The sequence below is a fragment of the Oncorhynchus mykiss genome, chromosome 25 (assembly GCF_057628025.1).
Source record: "Oncorhynchus mykiss isolate SJ-2025 chromosome 25, ASM5762802v1, whole genome shotgun sequence".
Classification (NCBI taxonomy): Eukaryota; Metazoa; Chordata; class Actinopteri; order Salmoniformes; family Salmonidae; genus Oncorhynchus; species Oncorhynchus mykiss.
Window position 1 is genome coordinate 9,557,501 of NC_143046.1, and position 17,716 is coordinate 9,575,216.

The window sequence follows — 17,716 nt, forward strand, 5'->3', positions numbered from 1 at the left end:
ACACTGGTGCCAGGGGCACTCCCAACGGCCTTAGAATACAGACACAGAATCACTGCTACAATAGAGCTCAACACAAGCATTTCACTACACTCGCATTAACATCTGCTAACCATGTATATGTGACAAATTAATTTGATTTGATGTTCATGAACCACAGATTCTTACAGTCCTTCAGGAAACTCCAGATTTGAGGATTGAACAAAAAGCAAAAACGACTAATATGACTTCTTTCCTTCTCCGATGTACTAAATCAACTACAAATAGACAACACAATAAGCCTAAGGTTTCAAGCTCTGGTTGATTTCATATTTAATGATATTGAATTGTGTTTGGTTGTCAAAGCAACCAAATATGACCATTTAAAGGAGATGTATCTTCTGCCTGTATAATTCCATCTGTCCCACCGACTGAGTCTGGCTTTAATTCCTGTTGGTCTACAAATGAATAATTGATGTGTTGAATTCACATCTCCATCTCAACCAAAAAAATGAAAGTTGCAAGAATTAAGGCCAGACAGATGGACCTATCCAAGCAGAAGAGAGACATCTCCTTCAAAAATGTTGACATTTGGTTGTGTTGACAACTCAACACATTTCAATATCACTTTTAAAATACAATGAATAGCCTATTAACTTCTCAACAAGTTAACAGATGCTATGTTGGATTCATGACTTTCCAAAACGTTGATATATGTCCTTTAAATGTTGATATTTGGTTGCATTGTCAACCAAACACAATTCAATATTAGTTAAAGACATGCTCCGTTGCTTTGGCAACTAGTAAGTATTTTTCTCTTTTTATAAAACCTCACAATTTGAGCTGGATGTGTGAATGTGTAGTTTATACATGCATAATCTATTAGCAAAATTACTGTTTTACCTGAATTAGCCACAAAATCCCTAGTTTGAATGTGATTTTCTTTCTGAAATCATTCCCTACATTTACCCTGGCGTGGACCAGCACCCGAGCAATTTGAGTTTCAGCCAATTAGCTCCAGCCCCTCACCATTTGAGTGACAGCTAGCAAGACGCACACACAGTAAAGTGAGAGGGCAATGACATGCTGCAACTTTCATAACTACTGACTAAAAAGTATGCAAAAGTACCAGAGAATATCTAATGAATAAATATCTAATGAGAATAAACTAATGTAAAATTCTACCTTCAAATTGAGTAAAACATTTACGGCCACATTTTGAGAATACAGTAACTACATATTTATTCTTATGTAATCATATAAAGCTGGTTGTGCTTTGAGATGGTTGAAAGCATAGTGATAAACACATTGGGAATTCAACAACATTTTGGCTGTATTTTTGAGTGGGTGAATATAGGTTTTAATCGAATTGATCAATGTCTCAAACTAATATTACGTAATTATCCACATTGAAATTACGTGGAGTGCCCAGTGGGAAGTTAGGCCCCCCCCCCCCTCCCCTCCCCTCCCCTCCCCTCCCCTCCCCATGTCCAAATCCCTTGTTGATGAGTTCTAATGACACAAAAATCTACAGACTACAACCTCTTAGGCAAGTCCCATACAACAATCACACGCAATATAACAGCCATTTTGTGTCAAAGAGCTTCCATGGGGGAGGTGGTTTCTCGCCCCTTCACTCACCTGCAGGTCTCTTGGCCAGGTTGAGACAGTCTGCGTGGTAGACCTTGGGACATCCTGTCTTCTTACAGGACACGATCTGTCCTCCGTCCCCACAGCTGAAACACCCGTCCTCCCTCTCCTTCGTCACCTCCTGCTGAGGCTTCCTCTTCACCAGAACCTTCTTCTTGCCCTCCTTTAGTTCCCTTCCTTCCCGTGCTTTAGATGGCTGGTTCTGGGAGACAAACACACGTACACACAGGTCATTTCTTTAGACTGCTATATTCACCAGTCTACATTTAGACTGCTACAGTGCCTTGCGAAAGTATTCGGCCCCCTTGAACTTTGCGACCTTTTGACACATTTCAGGCTTCAAACATAAAGATATAAAACTGTATTTTTTTGTGAAGAATCAACAACAAGTAGGACACAATCATGAAGTGGAACGACATTTATTGGATATTTCAAACTTTTTTAACAAATCAAAAACTGAAAAATTGGGCGTGCAAAATTATTCAGCCCCCTTAAGTTAATACTTTGTAGCGCCACCTTTTGCTGCGATTACAGCTGTAAGTCGCTTGGGGTATGTCTCTATCAGTTTTGCACATCGAGAGACTGAAATTTTTTCCCATTCCTCCTTGCAAAACAGCTCGAGCTCAGTGAGGTTGGATGGAGAGCATTTGTGAACAGCAGTTTTCAGTTCTTTCCACAGATTCTCGATTGGATTCAGGTCTGGACTTTGACTTGGCCATTCTAACACCTGGATATGTTTATTTTTGAACCATTCCATTGTAGATTTTGCTTTATGTTTTGGATCATTGTCTTGTTGGAAGACAAATCTCCATCCCAGTCTCAGGTCTTTTGCAGACTCCATCAGGTTTTCTTCCAGAATGGTCCTGTATTTGGCTCCATCCATCTTCCCATCAATTTTAACCATCTTCCCTGTCCCTGCTGAAGAAAAGCAGGGCCAAACCATGATGCTGCCACCACCATGTTTGACAGTGGGGATGGTGTGTTCAGGGTGATGAGATGTGTTGCTTTTACGCCAAACATAACGTCTTGCATTGTTGCCAAAAAGTTCAATTTTGGTTTCATCTGACCAGAGCACCTTCTTCCACATGTTTGGTGTGTCTCCCAGGTGGCTTGTGGCAAACTTTAAACGACACTTTTTATGGATATCTTTAAGAAATGGCTTTCTTCTTGCCACTCTTCCATAAAGGCCAGATTTGTGCAATATACAACTGATTGTTGTCCTATGGACAGAGTCTCCCACCTCAGCTGTAGATCTCTGCAGTTCATCCAGAGTGATCATGGGCCTCTTGGCTCCATCTCTGAACAGTCTTCTCCTTGTATGAGCTGAAAGTTTAGAGGGACGGCCAGGTCTTGGTAGATTTGCAGTGGTCTGATACTCCTTCCATTTCAATATTATCGCTTGCACAGTGCTCCTTGGGATGTTTAAAGCTTGGGAAATATATTTGTATCCAAATCCGGCTTTAATCCTCTTCACAACAGTATCTCGGACCTGCCTGGTGTGTTCCTTGTTCTTCATGATGCTCTCTGCGTTTTTAACGGACCTCTGAGACTATCACAGTGCAGGTGCATTTATACGGAGACTTGATTACACACAGGTGGATTGTATTTATCATCATTAGTCATTTAGGTCAACATTGTATCATTCAGAGATCCTCACTGAACTTCTGGAGAGAGTTTGCTGCACTGAAAGTAAAGGGGCTGAATAATTTTGCACGCCCAATTTTTCAGTTTTTGATTTGTTAAAAAAGTTTGAAATATCCAATAAATGTCGTTCCACTTCATGATTGTGTCCCACTTGTTGTTGATTCTTCACAAAAAAATACAGTTTTATATCTTTATGTTTGAAGCCTGAAATGTGGCAAAAGGTCGCAAAGTTCAAGGGGGCCGAATACTTTCGCAAGGCACTGTATATTCACCAGTCTGCTATATTCACCAGTCTGCTATATTCCCCAGTCTGCTATATTCACCAGTCTGATATATTCACCAGTCTGATATATTCACCAGTCTGCCTATAGACTGCTATATTCACCAGTCTGCTATATTCACCAGTCTGCCTTTAGACTGCTATATTCACCAGTCTGCTATATTCACCAGTCTGCTATATTCACCAGTCTGATATATTCACCAGTCTGCCTTTAGACTGCTATATTCACCAGTCTGCTATATTCACCAGTCTGCCTTTAGACTGCTATATTCACCAGTCTGATATATTCACCTGTCTGCCTATAGACTGCTATATTCACCAGTCTGCTATATTCACCAGTCTGCCTTTAGACTGCTATATTCACCAGTCTGATATATTCACCAGACTGCCTTTAGACTGCTATATTCACCAGTCTGATATATTCACCTGTCTGCCTATAGACTGCTATATTCACCAGTCTGCTATATTCCCCAGTCTGCTATATTCACCAGTCTGCTATATTCACCAGTCTGCCTTTAGACTGCTATATTCACCAGTCTGATATATTCACCTGTCTGCCTTTAGACTGCTATATTCACCAGTCTGATATATTCACCAGTCTGCCTTTAGACTGCTATATTCACCAGTCTGATATATTCATCTGTCTGCCTATAGACTGCTATATTCACCAGTCTGCTATATTCACCAGTCTGCCTTTAGACTGCTATATTCACCAGTCTGATATATTCACCAGTCTGCCTTTAGACTGCTATATTCACCAGTCTGATATATTCACCAGTCTGCCTATATTCACCAGTCTGATATATTCACCAGTCTGCCTTTAGACTGCTATATTCACCAGTCTGCTATATTCACCAGTCTGCCTTTAGACTGCTATATTCACCAGTCTGCTATATTCACCAGTCTGCCTTTAGACTGCTATATTCACCAGTCTGCTATATTCACCAGTCTGATATATTCACCAGTCTGATATATTCACCAGTCTGCCTATAGACTGCTATATTCACCAGTCTGCTATATTCACCAGTCTGCCTATAGACTGCTATATTCACCAGTCTGCTATATTCACCAGTCTGCTATATTCACCAGTCTGCCTATAGACTGCTATATTCACCAGTCTGCTATATTCACCAGTCTGCTATATTCACCAGTCTGCCTTTAGACTGATATATTCACCAGTCTGATATATTCACCAGTCTGATATATTCACCAGTCTGATATATTCACCAGTCTGATATATTCACCAGTCTGATATATTCACCAGTCTGATATATTCACCAGTCTGCTATATTCACCAGTCTGCTATATTCACCAGTCTGCCTATAGACTGATATATTCACCAGTCTGCTATATTCACCAGTCTGATATATTCACCAGACTGCCTTTAGACTGCTATATTCACCTGTCTGCTATATTCACCAGTCTGCCTTTAGACTGCTATATTCACCAGTCTGCTATATTCACCAGTCAGCCTTTAGACTGCTATATTCACCAGTCTGCTATATTCACCAGTCTGATATATTCACCAGACTGCCTTTAGACTGCTATATTCACCTGTCTGCTATATTCACCAGTCTGCCTTTTGACTGCTATATTCACCAGTCTGCTATATTCACCAGTCTGCCTTTAGACTGCTATATTCACCAGTCTGCCTTTAGACTGCTATATTCACCAGTCTGCTATATTCACCAGTCTGCTATATTCACCAGTCTGCTATATTCACCAGTCTGCCTTTAGACTGCTATATTCACCAGTCTGCTATATTCACCAGTCTGCTATATTCACCAGTCTGCTATATTCACCAGTCTGATATATTCACCAGTCTGCTATATTCACCAGTCTGATATATTCACCAGTCTGCTATATTCACCAGTCTGATATATTCACCAGTCTGCTATATTCACCAGTCTGCCTTTAGACTGCTATATTCACCAGTCTGCTATATTCACCAGTCTGCCTTTAGACTGCTATATTCACCAGTCTGATATATTCACCAGTCTGCCTTTAGACTGCTATATTCACCAGTCTGATATATTCACCAGTCTGCTATATTCACCAGTCTGCTATATTCACCAGTCTGCCTTTAGACTGCTATATTCACCAGTCTGATATATTCACCAGTCTGCCTTTAGACTGCTATATTCACCAGTCTGCTATATTCACCAGTCTGCCTTTAGACTGCTATATTCACCAGTCTGATATATTCACCAGTCTGCCTTTAGACTGCTATATTCACCAGTCTGCTATATTCACCAGTCTGCTATATTCACCAGTCTGCTATATTCACCAGTCTGCCTTTAGACTGCTATATTCACCAGTCTGATATATTCACCAGTCTGCCTTTAGACTGCTATATTCACCAGTCTGCTATATTCACCAGTCTGCCTTTAGACTGCTATATTCACCAGCCTGCTATATTCACCAGTCTGCTATATTCACCAGTCTGCTATATTCACCAGTCTGCTATATTCACCAGTCTGATATATTCACCAGTCTGATATATTCACCAGTCTGATATATTCACCAGTCTGATATATTCACCAGTCTGATATATTCACCAGTCTGATATATTCACCAGTCTGATATATTCACCAGTCTGCTATATTCACCAGTCTGCTATATTCACCAGTCTGCCTTTAGACTGCTATATTCACCAGCCTGCTATATTCACCAGTCTGATATATTCACCAGTCTGATATATTCACCAGTCTGCTATATTCACCAGTCTGCTATATTCACCAGTCTGCCTTTAGACTGATATATTCACCAGTCTGCTATATTCACCAGTCTGCTATATTCACCAGTCTGCCTTTAGACTGCTATATTCACCAGTCTGCCTTTAGACTGCTATATTCACCAGTCTGATATATTCACCAGTCTGCCTTTAGACTGCTATATTCACCAGTCTGCTATATTCACCAGTCTGATATATTCACCAGTCTGCCTATATTCACCAGTCTGATATATTCACCAGTCTGCCTTTAGACTGCTATATTCACCAGTCTGCTATATTCACCAGTCTGCCTTTAGACTGCTATATTCACCAGTCTGATATATTCACCAGTCTGCCTTTAGACTGCTATATTCACCAGTCTGCTATATTCACCAGTCTGCTATATTCACCAGTCTGATATATTCACCAGTCTGCCTATATTCACCAGTCTGATATATTCACCAGTCTGATATATTCACCAGTCTGCCTATATTCACCAGTCTGATATATTCACCAGTCTGCCTTTAGACTGCTATATTCACCAGTCTGCTATATTCACCAGTCTGATATATTCACCAGTCTGCCTTTAGACTGCTATATTCACCAGTCTGCTATATTCACCAGTCTGCCTTTAGACTGCTATATTCACCAGTCTGATATATTCACCAGTCTGCCTTTAGACTGCTATATTCACCAGTCTGATATATTCACCAGTCTGCCTTTAGACTGCTATATTCACCAGTCTGATATATTCACCAGTCTGCCTATAGACTGCTATATTCACCAGTCTGCTATATTCACCAGTCTGCCTATAGACTGCTATATTCACCAGTCTGCTATATTCACCAGTCTGATATATTCACCAGTCTGATATATTCACCAGTCTGATATATTCACCAGTCTGCCTATAGACTGCTATATTCACCAGTCTGCCTATAGAATACTATATTCACCAGTCTGCCTGTCCTTTTTAATAGTATAACTCATCATCACACAGTAAACAACTAAAAGCACTTACTGTAGATTTCTGTAGATAAATTAAAATGTTTTGCATGTTGACATTCGTCAGTCTCCGAGCCTTACCTTTGGTCGGACCCCCAGGAACCCAGAGCAGTTGGGCGCTCCACATTTACACACCGTCTTCCCGTTACCAAGACACTCCAGGTTGTAGTTGAAGGTCAACTCCACACCTGCACACAAATAAAGATACCTGTACAGAACCTGGCAGTGTATCTTTACAAATTACAAAGATACTTTTGGTCACAAGCCCTAGTGCCTGAGGAATGGAAATGGAACCAGGCTCCAGGAGTTAGTAACAGAAATGGAACCAGGCTCCAGGAGTTAGTAACAGAAATTGAACCGGGCTCCAGGAGTTAGTAACAGAAATGGAACCGGGCTCCAGGAGTTAGTAACAGAAATGGAACCAGGCATAGGAGTTAGTAACAGAAATGGAACCAGGCTCCAGGAGATAGTAACAGAAATGGAACCAGGCTCCAGTAGTTAGTAACAGAAATGGAACCAGGCTCCAGGAGTTAGTAACAGAAATGGAACCGGGCTCCAGGAGTTAGTAACAGAAATGGAACCAGGCTCCAGGAGATAGTAAGAGAAATGGAACCAGGCTCCAGTAGTTAGCAACAGAAATGGAACCAGGCTCCAGTAGTTAGTAACAGAAATGGAACCAGGCTCCAGGAGATAGTAACAGAAATGGAACCAGGCTCCAGGAGTTGGTAACAGCAATGGAACCGGGCTCCAGGAGATGGTAACATAAATGGAACCGGGCTCCGGGAGTTAGTAACAGAAATGGAACCGGGCTCCAGTAGTTAGTAACAGAAATGGAACCGGGCTCCAGTAGTTAGTAACAGAAATGGAACCAGGCTCCGGGAGTTAGTAACAGAAATGGAACCAGGCTCCGGGAGTTAGTAACAGAAATGGAACCAGGCTCCAGTAGTTAGTAACAGAAATGGAACCAGGCTCCAGTAGGTTTGTTAGTAACAGAAATGGAACCAGGCTCCAGGAGGTTTGTTAGTAACAGAAATGGAACCAGGCTCCAGGAGGTTTGTTAGTAACAGAAATGGAACCAGGCTCCAGGAGGTTTGTTAGTAACAGAAATGGAACCAGGCTCCAGTAGTTAGTAACAGAAATGGAACCAGGCTCCAGTAGGTTTGTTAGTAACAGAAATGGAACCAGGCTCCAGGAGGTTTGTTAGTAACAGAAATGGAACCAGGCTCCATGAGGTTTGTTAGTAACAGAAATGGAACCAGGCTCCAGGAGGTTTGTTAGTAACAGAAGTAGGTTTGTTAGTACTTCCTCTGACCTTCGGGGATGTCCTCCAGGGCAAAGAGCCCCACCCTGGTGTCTCCGTTTACCGTCCACTTCTGGGTCTCACAGTTGGGCTGGCAGCAGTGATTCATGAACCTCGCCTGGTTCCCCTTGGGTCCAGCGTCTATGATCCGGTCCTTGTCCAGAGTGAGCATGTAGAAGTTACAGATGTCGTTCTCTTGAGCATGTTTGATCCTGGCTCTGCACTCCTCCTCGTCTATCACCTCCCCCACGTACTCATTCACAAATGCACCCTGAGAGAGAGAGAGAGGAGAGCAGAGACTCTGGTTATAATCCAGCTGATACACAGCACCTTTTACATCACAGACACAGCGGCATATGGAGGCTAAATATACTACTGTATGTCCACATCTTAAAAAGATCAACAAGGATAATCAGGGATAAAGGGCCTTGGAATTGAATTGAAAATACTTTATTTATCCCAATTATGTACGCAGCCATGCACAACTGTAGTGGGACAAGGTTCTCTTAACAAAAACAGAAACACAAGGGGAACTGTTTTGTGTTGTAGTTTGATGCCCTAGTCTGTACCTTCTTGATGTCGGAGACGCCCCGTAGCCCCCAGCCTCGTGACAAGGTTCTGAAGATCTCCACCTGGGTGTACTGTCTCTTGGTGTAACTCTGGTTCAGACATCTCTCCCCTGCCAAACACACCTGAGGGTGGCACTCATACATCAACATGCGGTTGATACACTCGGAGTCCATGCCACACGGGTTCTCATCAGACGCCTTGCAGTTACAGCGAGGCACCTCCGATAGGTCCGCCGTGATGATCTGGACCTTGCCAATTGGTCGGTTCACCTGAGAAGAATAAGCACTTGAGATAAGCGGATGCAATTCAAACTTCTGCGTGAATTATGCATGGAGGAGGTTTAAAAGGGGCGGTACCTTGATGGGTCTGTAGGGAGAAGTTTTAAAGGGGCGGTACCTTGATGTGTCTGTAGGGAGAAGTTTTAAAGGGGCGGTACCTTGATGTGTCTGTAGGGAGGAGGTTTAAAGGGGCGGTACCTTGATGTGTCTGTAGGGAGGAGGTTTAAAGGGGCGGTACCTTGATGTGTCTGTAGGGAGGAGGTTTCTTGTCGTTCCTCCTGTCCTCCTGAAGCTGTCTCATCTCCTTCTCAGCCTGAAGCGCTATAAACCGCTCAGCAGTTTCATTCAGAGCTGAAAGGAAACGGAAGTTAGATTTATCAGCTATGTGGTACCTGGAAACATCTCTATTGTTTAAGACTTAGGAAATGCTCTTTGGCATTTCTTTCTAAAATGAAGTCTATTGTTTGTTATATATTATATTATAACCAGGTAAAGGAGGTTTCTTTCTAACCTTTCTTGTAGATGGCGTCACAACCCTTCCCCATCTTGTCCTTGTTGTTGGCATCTCCCTCCATGTAAGGGAAGACTCGGGCCTGGTAGGTCCAGGCGTAGTCCTTAGAACCAAAGAACTGAACGGGGAACTCCCCCACCTCGTGTTTCATACGGAGGATCTTCTCTGGGACGTTCTTAGGAAGACACACCTCCGCAGGCCACCACCTGAACAAAGGATTGGAGATTTGACATAGTGTATACAAAACATTAGGAACACCTGCTCCTTCCAAGACAGACTGACCAGGTGAATCCAGGTAAAAGCTATGATCCTTTATTGATGTCCCCTGTTAAGTCCACTTCAATCAGTGTAGATGAAGGGGATGAGACATGTTAAAGAAGGGTTTATAAGCCCTGAGACAATGGAGACATGGATTGTGTCTGTGTGTCATTCAGAGGGTGGATGGGCAAGACAAAAGATTGAAGTGACTTTGAACAGTGTAGGTGCCAGGCACACTGGTTTGTGTCAAGAACTGCAACACTGCTGGGTTTCACCCTCAACAGTTTCCTGTGTGTATCAAGAATGGTCCACCACCCAAAGGACATCCAGCCAACTTGACACAACTGTGGAAAGCATTGGAGTCAACAAGGGTCAGCATCCCTGTGGAACGCTTTCAACTCCTTGTAGAGTCCCATGCCCCGACGAATTGAGGCTGTTCTGAGGGGAAAAGAGGGGGGTGTTACAAAAGGCTGTGGCGGTAATGACATTATGTCTGCCGGTTATTGTCACGCAAAAGACAACCGGTCTCACTGTAATTTACCGTTAATTAACAAACACATTTAGCATCCAGGCCTCTGATGCTCACCTTTGGAACATCTACATTGAAATAAAAAGTTAATAATGTTTTTTTTTTTTTTTTTCAAGTCTAATAAATCTATTTAATATACACCAATCACAATACATTCATTATTTATTTTAGGCAGGTCTAAAGAAACATTATGAAATGAAGAAATGTTATTTCAGAAGAACAGAATATGAGTTAGCCTACTGAATTTAATTTGGCTATGCGCCATGCTGTAGGCTAGTTAATTTAGCAGACGAGTTATGCTTATAAGTCCCGTTCCATTATTTTATATTGAATGGTTTTATAGTACGAAGCATATTTTTTCCATTCCGGAGCGAGTGCATGTATGAAGTAGCTCTGTTGAGCGTGAAAGGGATCATTTGAAACAGGTCCTATACATGAGAGTTATTTGGCAACTTTAGCTGTGCGTGATTACAAACCTTAGAATGTCTTACATGCTGACCATACCGGACGCGTCACATGGGCGAACGTTGCAAAATAAATGTACACATACATGTTATTCAAATCATTGCACCCACACTGTTCGCTCGCGCCAACGAGCGTCTGCGTTGCCAAGGCGCTAAAATAGAAGTCAGTTCTATTTGTGACACTAAATGCGGTGCAAGTCCTGCCTCTCCCATCTCCTCATTGGTTTATAGAAGCAGATACCCACGTGCCATCTCCTCATTGGTTATACCCACGTGGGTGATTGAAAGATGATCTGAGGTCGGTCTGTTGTTGTGGTAATAGTATGAAAGTTAGATGCCAATCGCCAAGAAGAAAAAGCCTGGAAGAAGGAGAGATGACTAGAAACGATTCAGAAGAATAGAAAAAATGAGAAAACAACAATTTTGTGTGTGGATTAATTGTCGGAGTAGAGAACCTTGTGCATTTCAGGTAAAATAACAACTGAACGTTAACATCCCAGGACAAATTAGCTAGCAACAGCAAGCTAGCTAGCTCAATTTCCATAAATGTTTAATGCTTTACGACCGGTCCCCAAATTAACCTTTTACTTTTTTTTATTTGACTAGGCAAGTCAGTTAAGAACAAATATTTATTTACAATGACGGCCTAGGGTTAACTGCCTTGTTAAGGGATAGAAGGGGAAGAATGGCGGACGTTGGGCATGGACTTAGAAATCAAAACATACACTACATGCCAAAAGGATGTGGACACCTGCTTGTCAAACATCTCATTCCAAAATCATAGACATTAATATGGATTTGGTCCCCCCTTTGCTGCTACAACAGCCTCCATTCTTCTGGAAAGGCTTTCCACTAGATGTTGGAACATTGCTGCGGGGACTTGCTTCCATTCAGTCACAAGAGCATTAGTGAGTGTCATGCTGAAACAGGAATGGGCCTTGCCCAAACGGTTACCACAAAGTTGGAAACACATAATCGTCTAGAATATCATTGTATCCTGCAGTGTTAAGATTCACTGGAACTAAGGGGCCTATCCCGAAGCATGAAAAACAGCCAGATACCATTATTCTTCCTCCACCAAACTTTAAAGTTGGCACTATGCACTCGGGCAGGTAGCGTTCTCCTGGTATAGCCAAACCCATATTTGTCTGTTGGACTGCCAGATGGTGAAGAGTGATTCATCACTCCAGAGAATGTGTTTCCACTGCTCCAGAGTCCAATGACGGCAAACTTTACACCTCTCCAGCTGATGCTTGGCATTGAGCATGGTGATCTTAGGCTTGTGTGCGGCTGCTCGACCATGGAAACCCATTTCATGAAGATCCCGACGAACAGTTCTTGTGCCGATGTTGCTTCCAGAGGCAGTTTGGATCTCGGTAGTGAGTGTTTCAACCGAGGACAGACTATTTTTACGTGCTACGCTCTTCAGCACTCGGCCGCCCCGTTCTGTGAGCTTGTGTGGCCTATCCCTTCGTGGCTGAGCCGTTGTTGCTCCTAGACATTTCCACTTTTTGTATCTATAGTGTATATGGGCTGCATGATATGACTAAAGGCTATTGATGATTTGAGAAAGTAGAAAAAAGCTTGCTCTCTGTTCCTTGCCTCAGGCTGCACATGCCGTTCTCTCAACAAGTGATCATATACTCACTAATATGTCAAATTAGTTGTGATTTACAGTGGCTCATTATCAAAATGGCCAGGAACAGGGGATGGGATAAAAGACATGTCATCCATATGCACTCCAATCGTGAATGGAGGCTGCTTTCCCTCCGGCTCGTTTTTCAGGCGACTCGGGTTTGTTTTTCAGGCTACTCTGGTTTGTTTTTCAGGCTACTCTGGTTTGTTTTTCAGGCTACTCTGGTTATTTCACTCCAAGCATCAACCACTGTTTGAGGAGCATGCAGCCACTCGCTGCGCGACAGGTGATATTCTGCCCAAATTCTGTATGACATGGGCTCTCCAACCCTGTTCCTGCATTTACCCAGTGCTTAATTTGGGAAACCTAGTGAAAACTGTTCGGGAACATCGACAGTAACATGTATTCACAACAAAACATTTAATTTAACTGTTGACCGCCCTTCTCTCTGCGTGCCGGAGAAAGAAATGAAGGAGAGAGATATTCTGAAAGGTCATGTTTCACCCAATTAATTATGAACATTAAAAAATAAAAAATAAAGCCCTATGATTAGGCTATTCAAAAATAGCAGATTCACTATAACTCCAGGGTTAGCAGCCCTACACTATCAATTTGGGCGGTAGGGTAGCCTAGTGGTTAGAGCGTTGGACTAGTAACCAAAAGGTTGTAAGTTCAAATCCCCGAGCTGACAAGGTACAAATCTGTCATTCTGCCCCTGAACAGGCAGTTAACCCACTGTTCCTAGGCCGTCATTGAAAATAAGAATTTGTTCTTAACTGGTAAAATAAAGGTAAAATATATACATATTTTTTTTAAATCAATGAACCAACAGAATGTTCTAGAACTCTAATCTCTCCCTGACGAGAACTTTTAGAGAGTAGCAGAAGGTAACCAGTCCACCCAGTATGCATTATAATACAGTCCTCACTCAAAGGTCATTACTACAATGTGTTTCATTTTGAAATATAGGCTAGACCAATTAAAACCAGTTTAAAAAAAAAATGTTTTTCTGCCGTGTATAATATGCGGTAGTCCATGTATTATATTTCGGGCTTAGGCTCATAGGCCTATGCATAAACTTGAATATGCTGTTTTGAATTAAATCATCACTTTAGCAAGCACAGTACCAGGTCATTAGGACCTGATGGAGGGATAACAGAGCCCTGAGTACCAGGTCATTAGGACCTGATGGAGGGACAATAGAGCCCTGAGTACCAGACCATTAGGACCTGACGGAGGGATAACAGAGCCCTGAGTAACAGGCCATTAGGACCCGATGGTCGTTAGCAAGTTGGGTACTACCAACGCATGTCTAGAGTGCATAAAAGGAGATTACCGTGAATCAATAGTCACGTCGAATTTTACAGCGGTCATGACTCATGATAGCCGGTGTGGCGGCAACTAGGGCTGTGGCTGTCACAAAGTTTAGTCAGCCGGTGATTGTCAAGCAGATACCTGCCGGTCCCACGGTAATTGACCGTTAGTTAACATTAGAGGTCGACCGATTAAGATTTTTAAATATGTATATTTTTTAAATGTATTTGTAATAATGACAATTACAACAATACTGAATGAACACTTATTTTAACTTAATATAATACATCAATAAAATCAATTTAGCCTCAAATAAATAATGAAACATGTTAAATTTGGTTTAAATAATGCAAAAACAAAGTGTTGGAGAAGAAAGTAAAAGTGCAATATGTGCCTTGTAAGAAAGCTAACGTTTAAGTTCCTTGCTCAGAACATGAGAACATATGAAAGCTGGTGGTTCCTTTTAACATGAGTCTTCAATATTCCCAGGTAAGAAGTTTTAGGTTGTAGTTATTATAGGAATTATAGGACTATTTCCCTCTATACCATTTGTATTTCATTAACCTTTGACTATTGGATGTTCTTATAGGCACTTTAGTATTGCCAGTGTAACAGTATAGCTTCCATCCCTCCTCGCCGCTACATGGGCTCGAACCAGGAACACATCGACAACTGCCACCCTCGAAGCAACGTTACTCATGCAGAGCAAGGGAAACAACCACTCCAAGGCTCAGAGCGAGTGACGTTTGAAACGCTATTAGCGCGCGCTAACTAGCTAGCCATTTCACATCGGTTACACCAGCCTCATCTCAGGAGTTGATAGGTTTGAAGTCATAAACAGAGCAATGCTTGACGCACAACGAAGAGCTGCTGTCAAAACGCACAAAAGTGCTGTTTGAATGAATGTTTACGCGCCTGCTTCTGCCTACCACCGCTCAGTCAGATACTTGTATGCTCAGTCAGATTATATGCAATGCATGACACGCTAGATAATATCTAGTAATACCATCAACCATGTGTAGTTAACTAGTGATTATGATTGATTGATTGTTTTTTATAAGATAAGTTTAATGCTAGCTAGCAACTTACCTTGGCTTACTGCATTCGCGTAACAGGCAGTCTCCTTGTGGAGTGCAACAAGAGGCAGGTCGTTATTGCGTTGGACTCGTTAACTGTAAGGTTGCAAGATTGGATCCCCCGAGCTGACAAGGTCAAAATCTGTCGTTCTGACTCTTCCTAGGCCGTCATTGAAAATAAGAATGTGTTCTTAACTGACTTGCCTAATTAAATAAAGATTAAATAAAGGTGTAAAAAATATATATATATATATTTTTTAAAATCGGCAAAATCGGTATCCAAAAATTTCCGATTGTTATGAAAACTTGAAAATCGGCCCTAATTAAATCGACCATTCCGATTAATCGGTCGACCTCTAGTCAACATAGACACATTTAGCATCTCCTGGCTTGCACACATAGCCTACAAGCCACTGGTGCAGACCTTTGGAACATCTGCATTGTAAAAAGTCTAATAAATCCATGTAATATAGCCAACATCTTCACAATAAATCTATTATTTATTTTAGACAGTTCAAAAGAAGCATGATATGAAGAAAATGTAGTCTATTACAGAAGAACAGAATAGCACACGGACTTGTCCTTATGTTAGGCCCTGATCTGGCTAGGCCAAATGGCTGTGGGCTACACTTGTTGATTTAGGAGACAATATTTGCATAGAATTCCGTGACATTATTTTATAGTATTGAAAAAAGCATAATAAAGTAGAAAGGATATTTTCTCCAAACCATTAGAGGGAGTGTTCACATGCGGCTATTCTGTGTTCAGCAGTTAAGTAACAGGTCCTCCTATATGCTTCATTTACAGTTATTTATGCAACTTGTTGTTCTACAAAACGTTGGGCTATATGTTTTGATTTTTAATACAGTCTAAGGCTGCGTGATGCGATTCTCTAATGATGATTTTAAAAAGGTCGCATGCAGGCTGTACACACTTCATCAGTCTCTCATTCACAATTTGACAAGCACTTGATAATGCCTCAAATTTTCCTGCGGCATCCCTTTTGTGTGGAAGTACTTGCCCCCTAAAGAGAAGAAAGAAAATCCATGCCTTTTGCGGCTAGTGGCCGTTGAGCCCTTGGGCTGAATATAATAATTATAATTCCCTTCTCCCTGAGTGATGCGCGCTCCGAATCATCTCCCACTCACATCTCTCCATCAGGTGATCGGGTCTTTCTCACAGGCTACAAGTGAAGACCGACACATCGGAGACGCAACTACGCACGTCCTTATCCATTTCCAAGGTGCATATTGAAGATATTGGAAGAACTGTCCACATTTACTTTTCGGCAGCCAATAAGATGAGTGACCTAATGAACAGCAAAAGCGCGAGCCTATGTCAATCTACTATACCCCATAGTACAAAAGTCGACCTATTCTATGCTGAGCGAGAAATACATATTCCAAAAATAGCCTGGGACAGTTGTGGGATGCGATAGATTCCAAATTAATACAACCACTAGCATCAAAACATTTTTTTTTACGCAATGTTGATTAACAATTAGGCTACTTCACATTATAAGCGCAGCAACGTGCACATAGCAGTAGGCGATAAGCGAGAATGTTTCAATAGTGAGAAAACACCATTATCAAAAGTGAAAGTAAATGCAATTATGCATGTAATGCTTTTATTATAAAAGGTGCATTTTTATGGTGAGAATTAAGAGCATGCCAAGATTGTGCAAAGCTGTCATCAAGGCAAAGGGTGGCTACTTTGAAGAATCTCAAGTATATTTTGATTAACACTTTTTTTAATACTACATGATTCCAAATATGTTATTTCATAGTTTTGACGTCTTTCTCCCGCTATTCATTTTCATGCCAGCCAGGTAGATTGCTTCTCTTTATATCAGGAGTATAATGTGCTTAATACTAGGAAAGTTGAGAATATAGTAGGCCTAGCCTATAGAAAGCTGATGGATCCTCCTCTTTTTAATAGAGGACATCACTCTGTTTTCTCACACAATTGCATAGCCTATAGAAATGTTGAGTAATAGAGCTCATTGGCTCTCTTGGTGTTTGATTATATTTTCGGTTACATTTGCATTGATGTTAGAGTGATTAGAGGGAGTACCTGGCAGTTAGCAAGTTTGGTAGGCTACCAATGACCATCAGCAGCATCAGAGCTTGGAGAAGCCTAATTACCGTGACTAAACGGTCACATGGAATTTGACTGACTTCATGACTCGGGACTGCCGGTGTGGCGGTAATAGGGTCACCAAAACAGCCCAAGCTGCGTTCCGTCAGAACACTCTGGGAGCTCCAATCAGTGTGCTGTGTACTGTCAGAACACTCTGGGAGCTCCAATCAGTGTGCTGTGTACTGTCAGAACACTCTGGGAGCTCCAATCAGTGTGCTGTGTTCTGTCAGAACACTCTGGGAGCTCCAATCAGTGTGCTGTGTTCTGTCAGAACACTCTGGGAGCTCCAATCAGTGTGCTGTGTTCTGTCAGAACACTCCGGGAGCGCCAATCAGTGTCCTGTGTTCTGTTAGAACACTCTGGGTGCTCCAATCAG

The 17,716-nt window shown here is 41.9% G+C and overlaps 1 protein-coding gene across 2 annotated transcripts in view; it reads right to left on the bottom strand.

Annotated features, from left to right (window-relative positions):
* LOC110504362 (histone-lysine N-methyltransferase, H3 lysine-36 specific) overlaps positions 1–17,716 on the bottom strand; it is a 40,786-nt gene that overhangs the window by 3,736 nt on the left and 19,334 nt on the right. For both annotated transcript variants that reach the window (XM_036970034.2, XM_036970033.2), the window contains exons 14-20: positions 9,925–10,130; positions 9,652–9,764; positions 9,135–9,404; positions 8,578–8,836; positions 7,347–7,453; positions 1,618–1,828; positions 1–29 (exon numbers count right to left, since the gene is read on the bottom strand). The exon at positions 1–29 is cut by the window's left edge and continues 3,736 nt beyond it. In XM_036970034.2, the coding sequence (XP_036825929.2) occupies positions 1–29; positions 1,618–1,828; positions 7,347–7,453; positions 8,578–8,836; positions 9,135–9,404; positions 9,652–9,764; positions 9,925–10,130 (1,195 nt within the window). The remainder of the gene's footprint in view (positions 30–1,617; positions 1,829–7,346; positions 7,454–8,577; positions 8,837–9,134; positions 9,405–9,651; positions 9,765–9,924; positions 10,131–17,716) is intronic.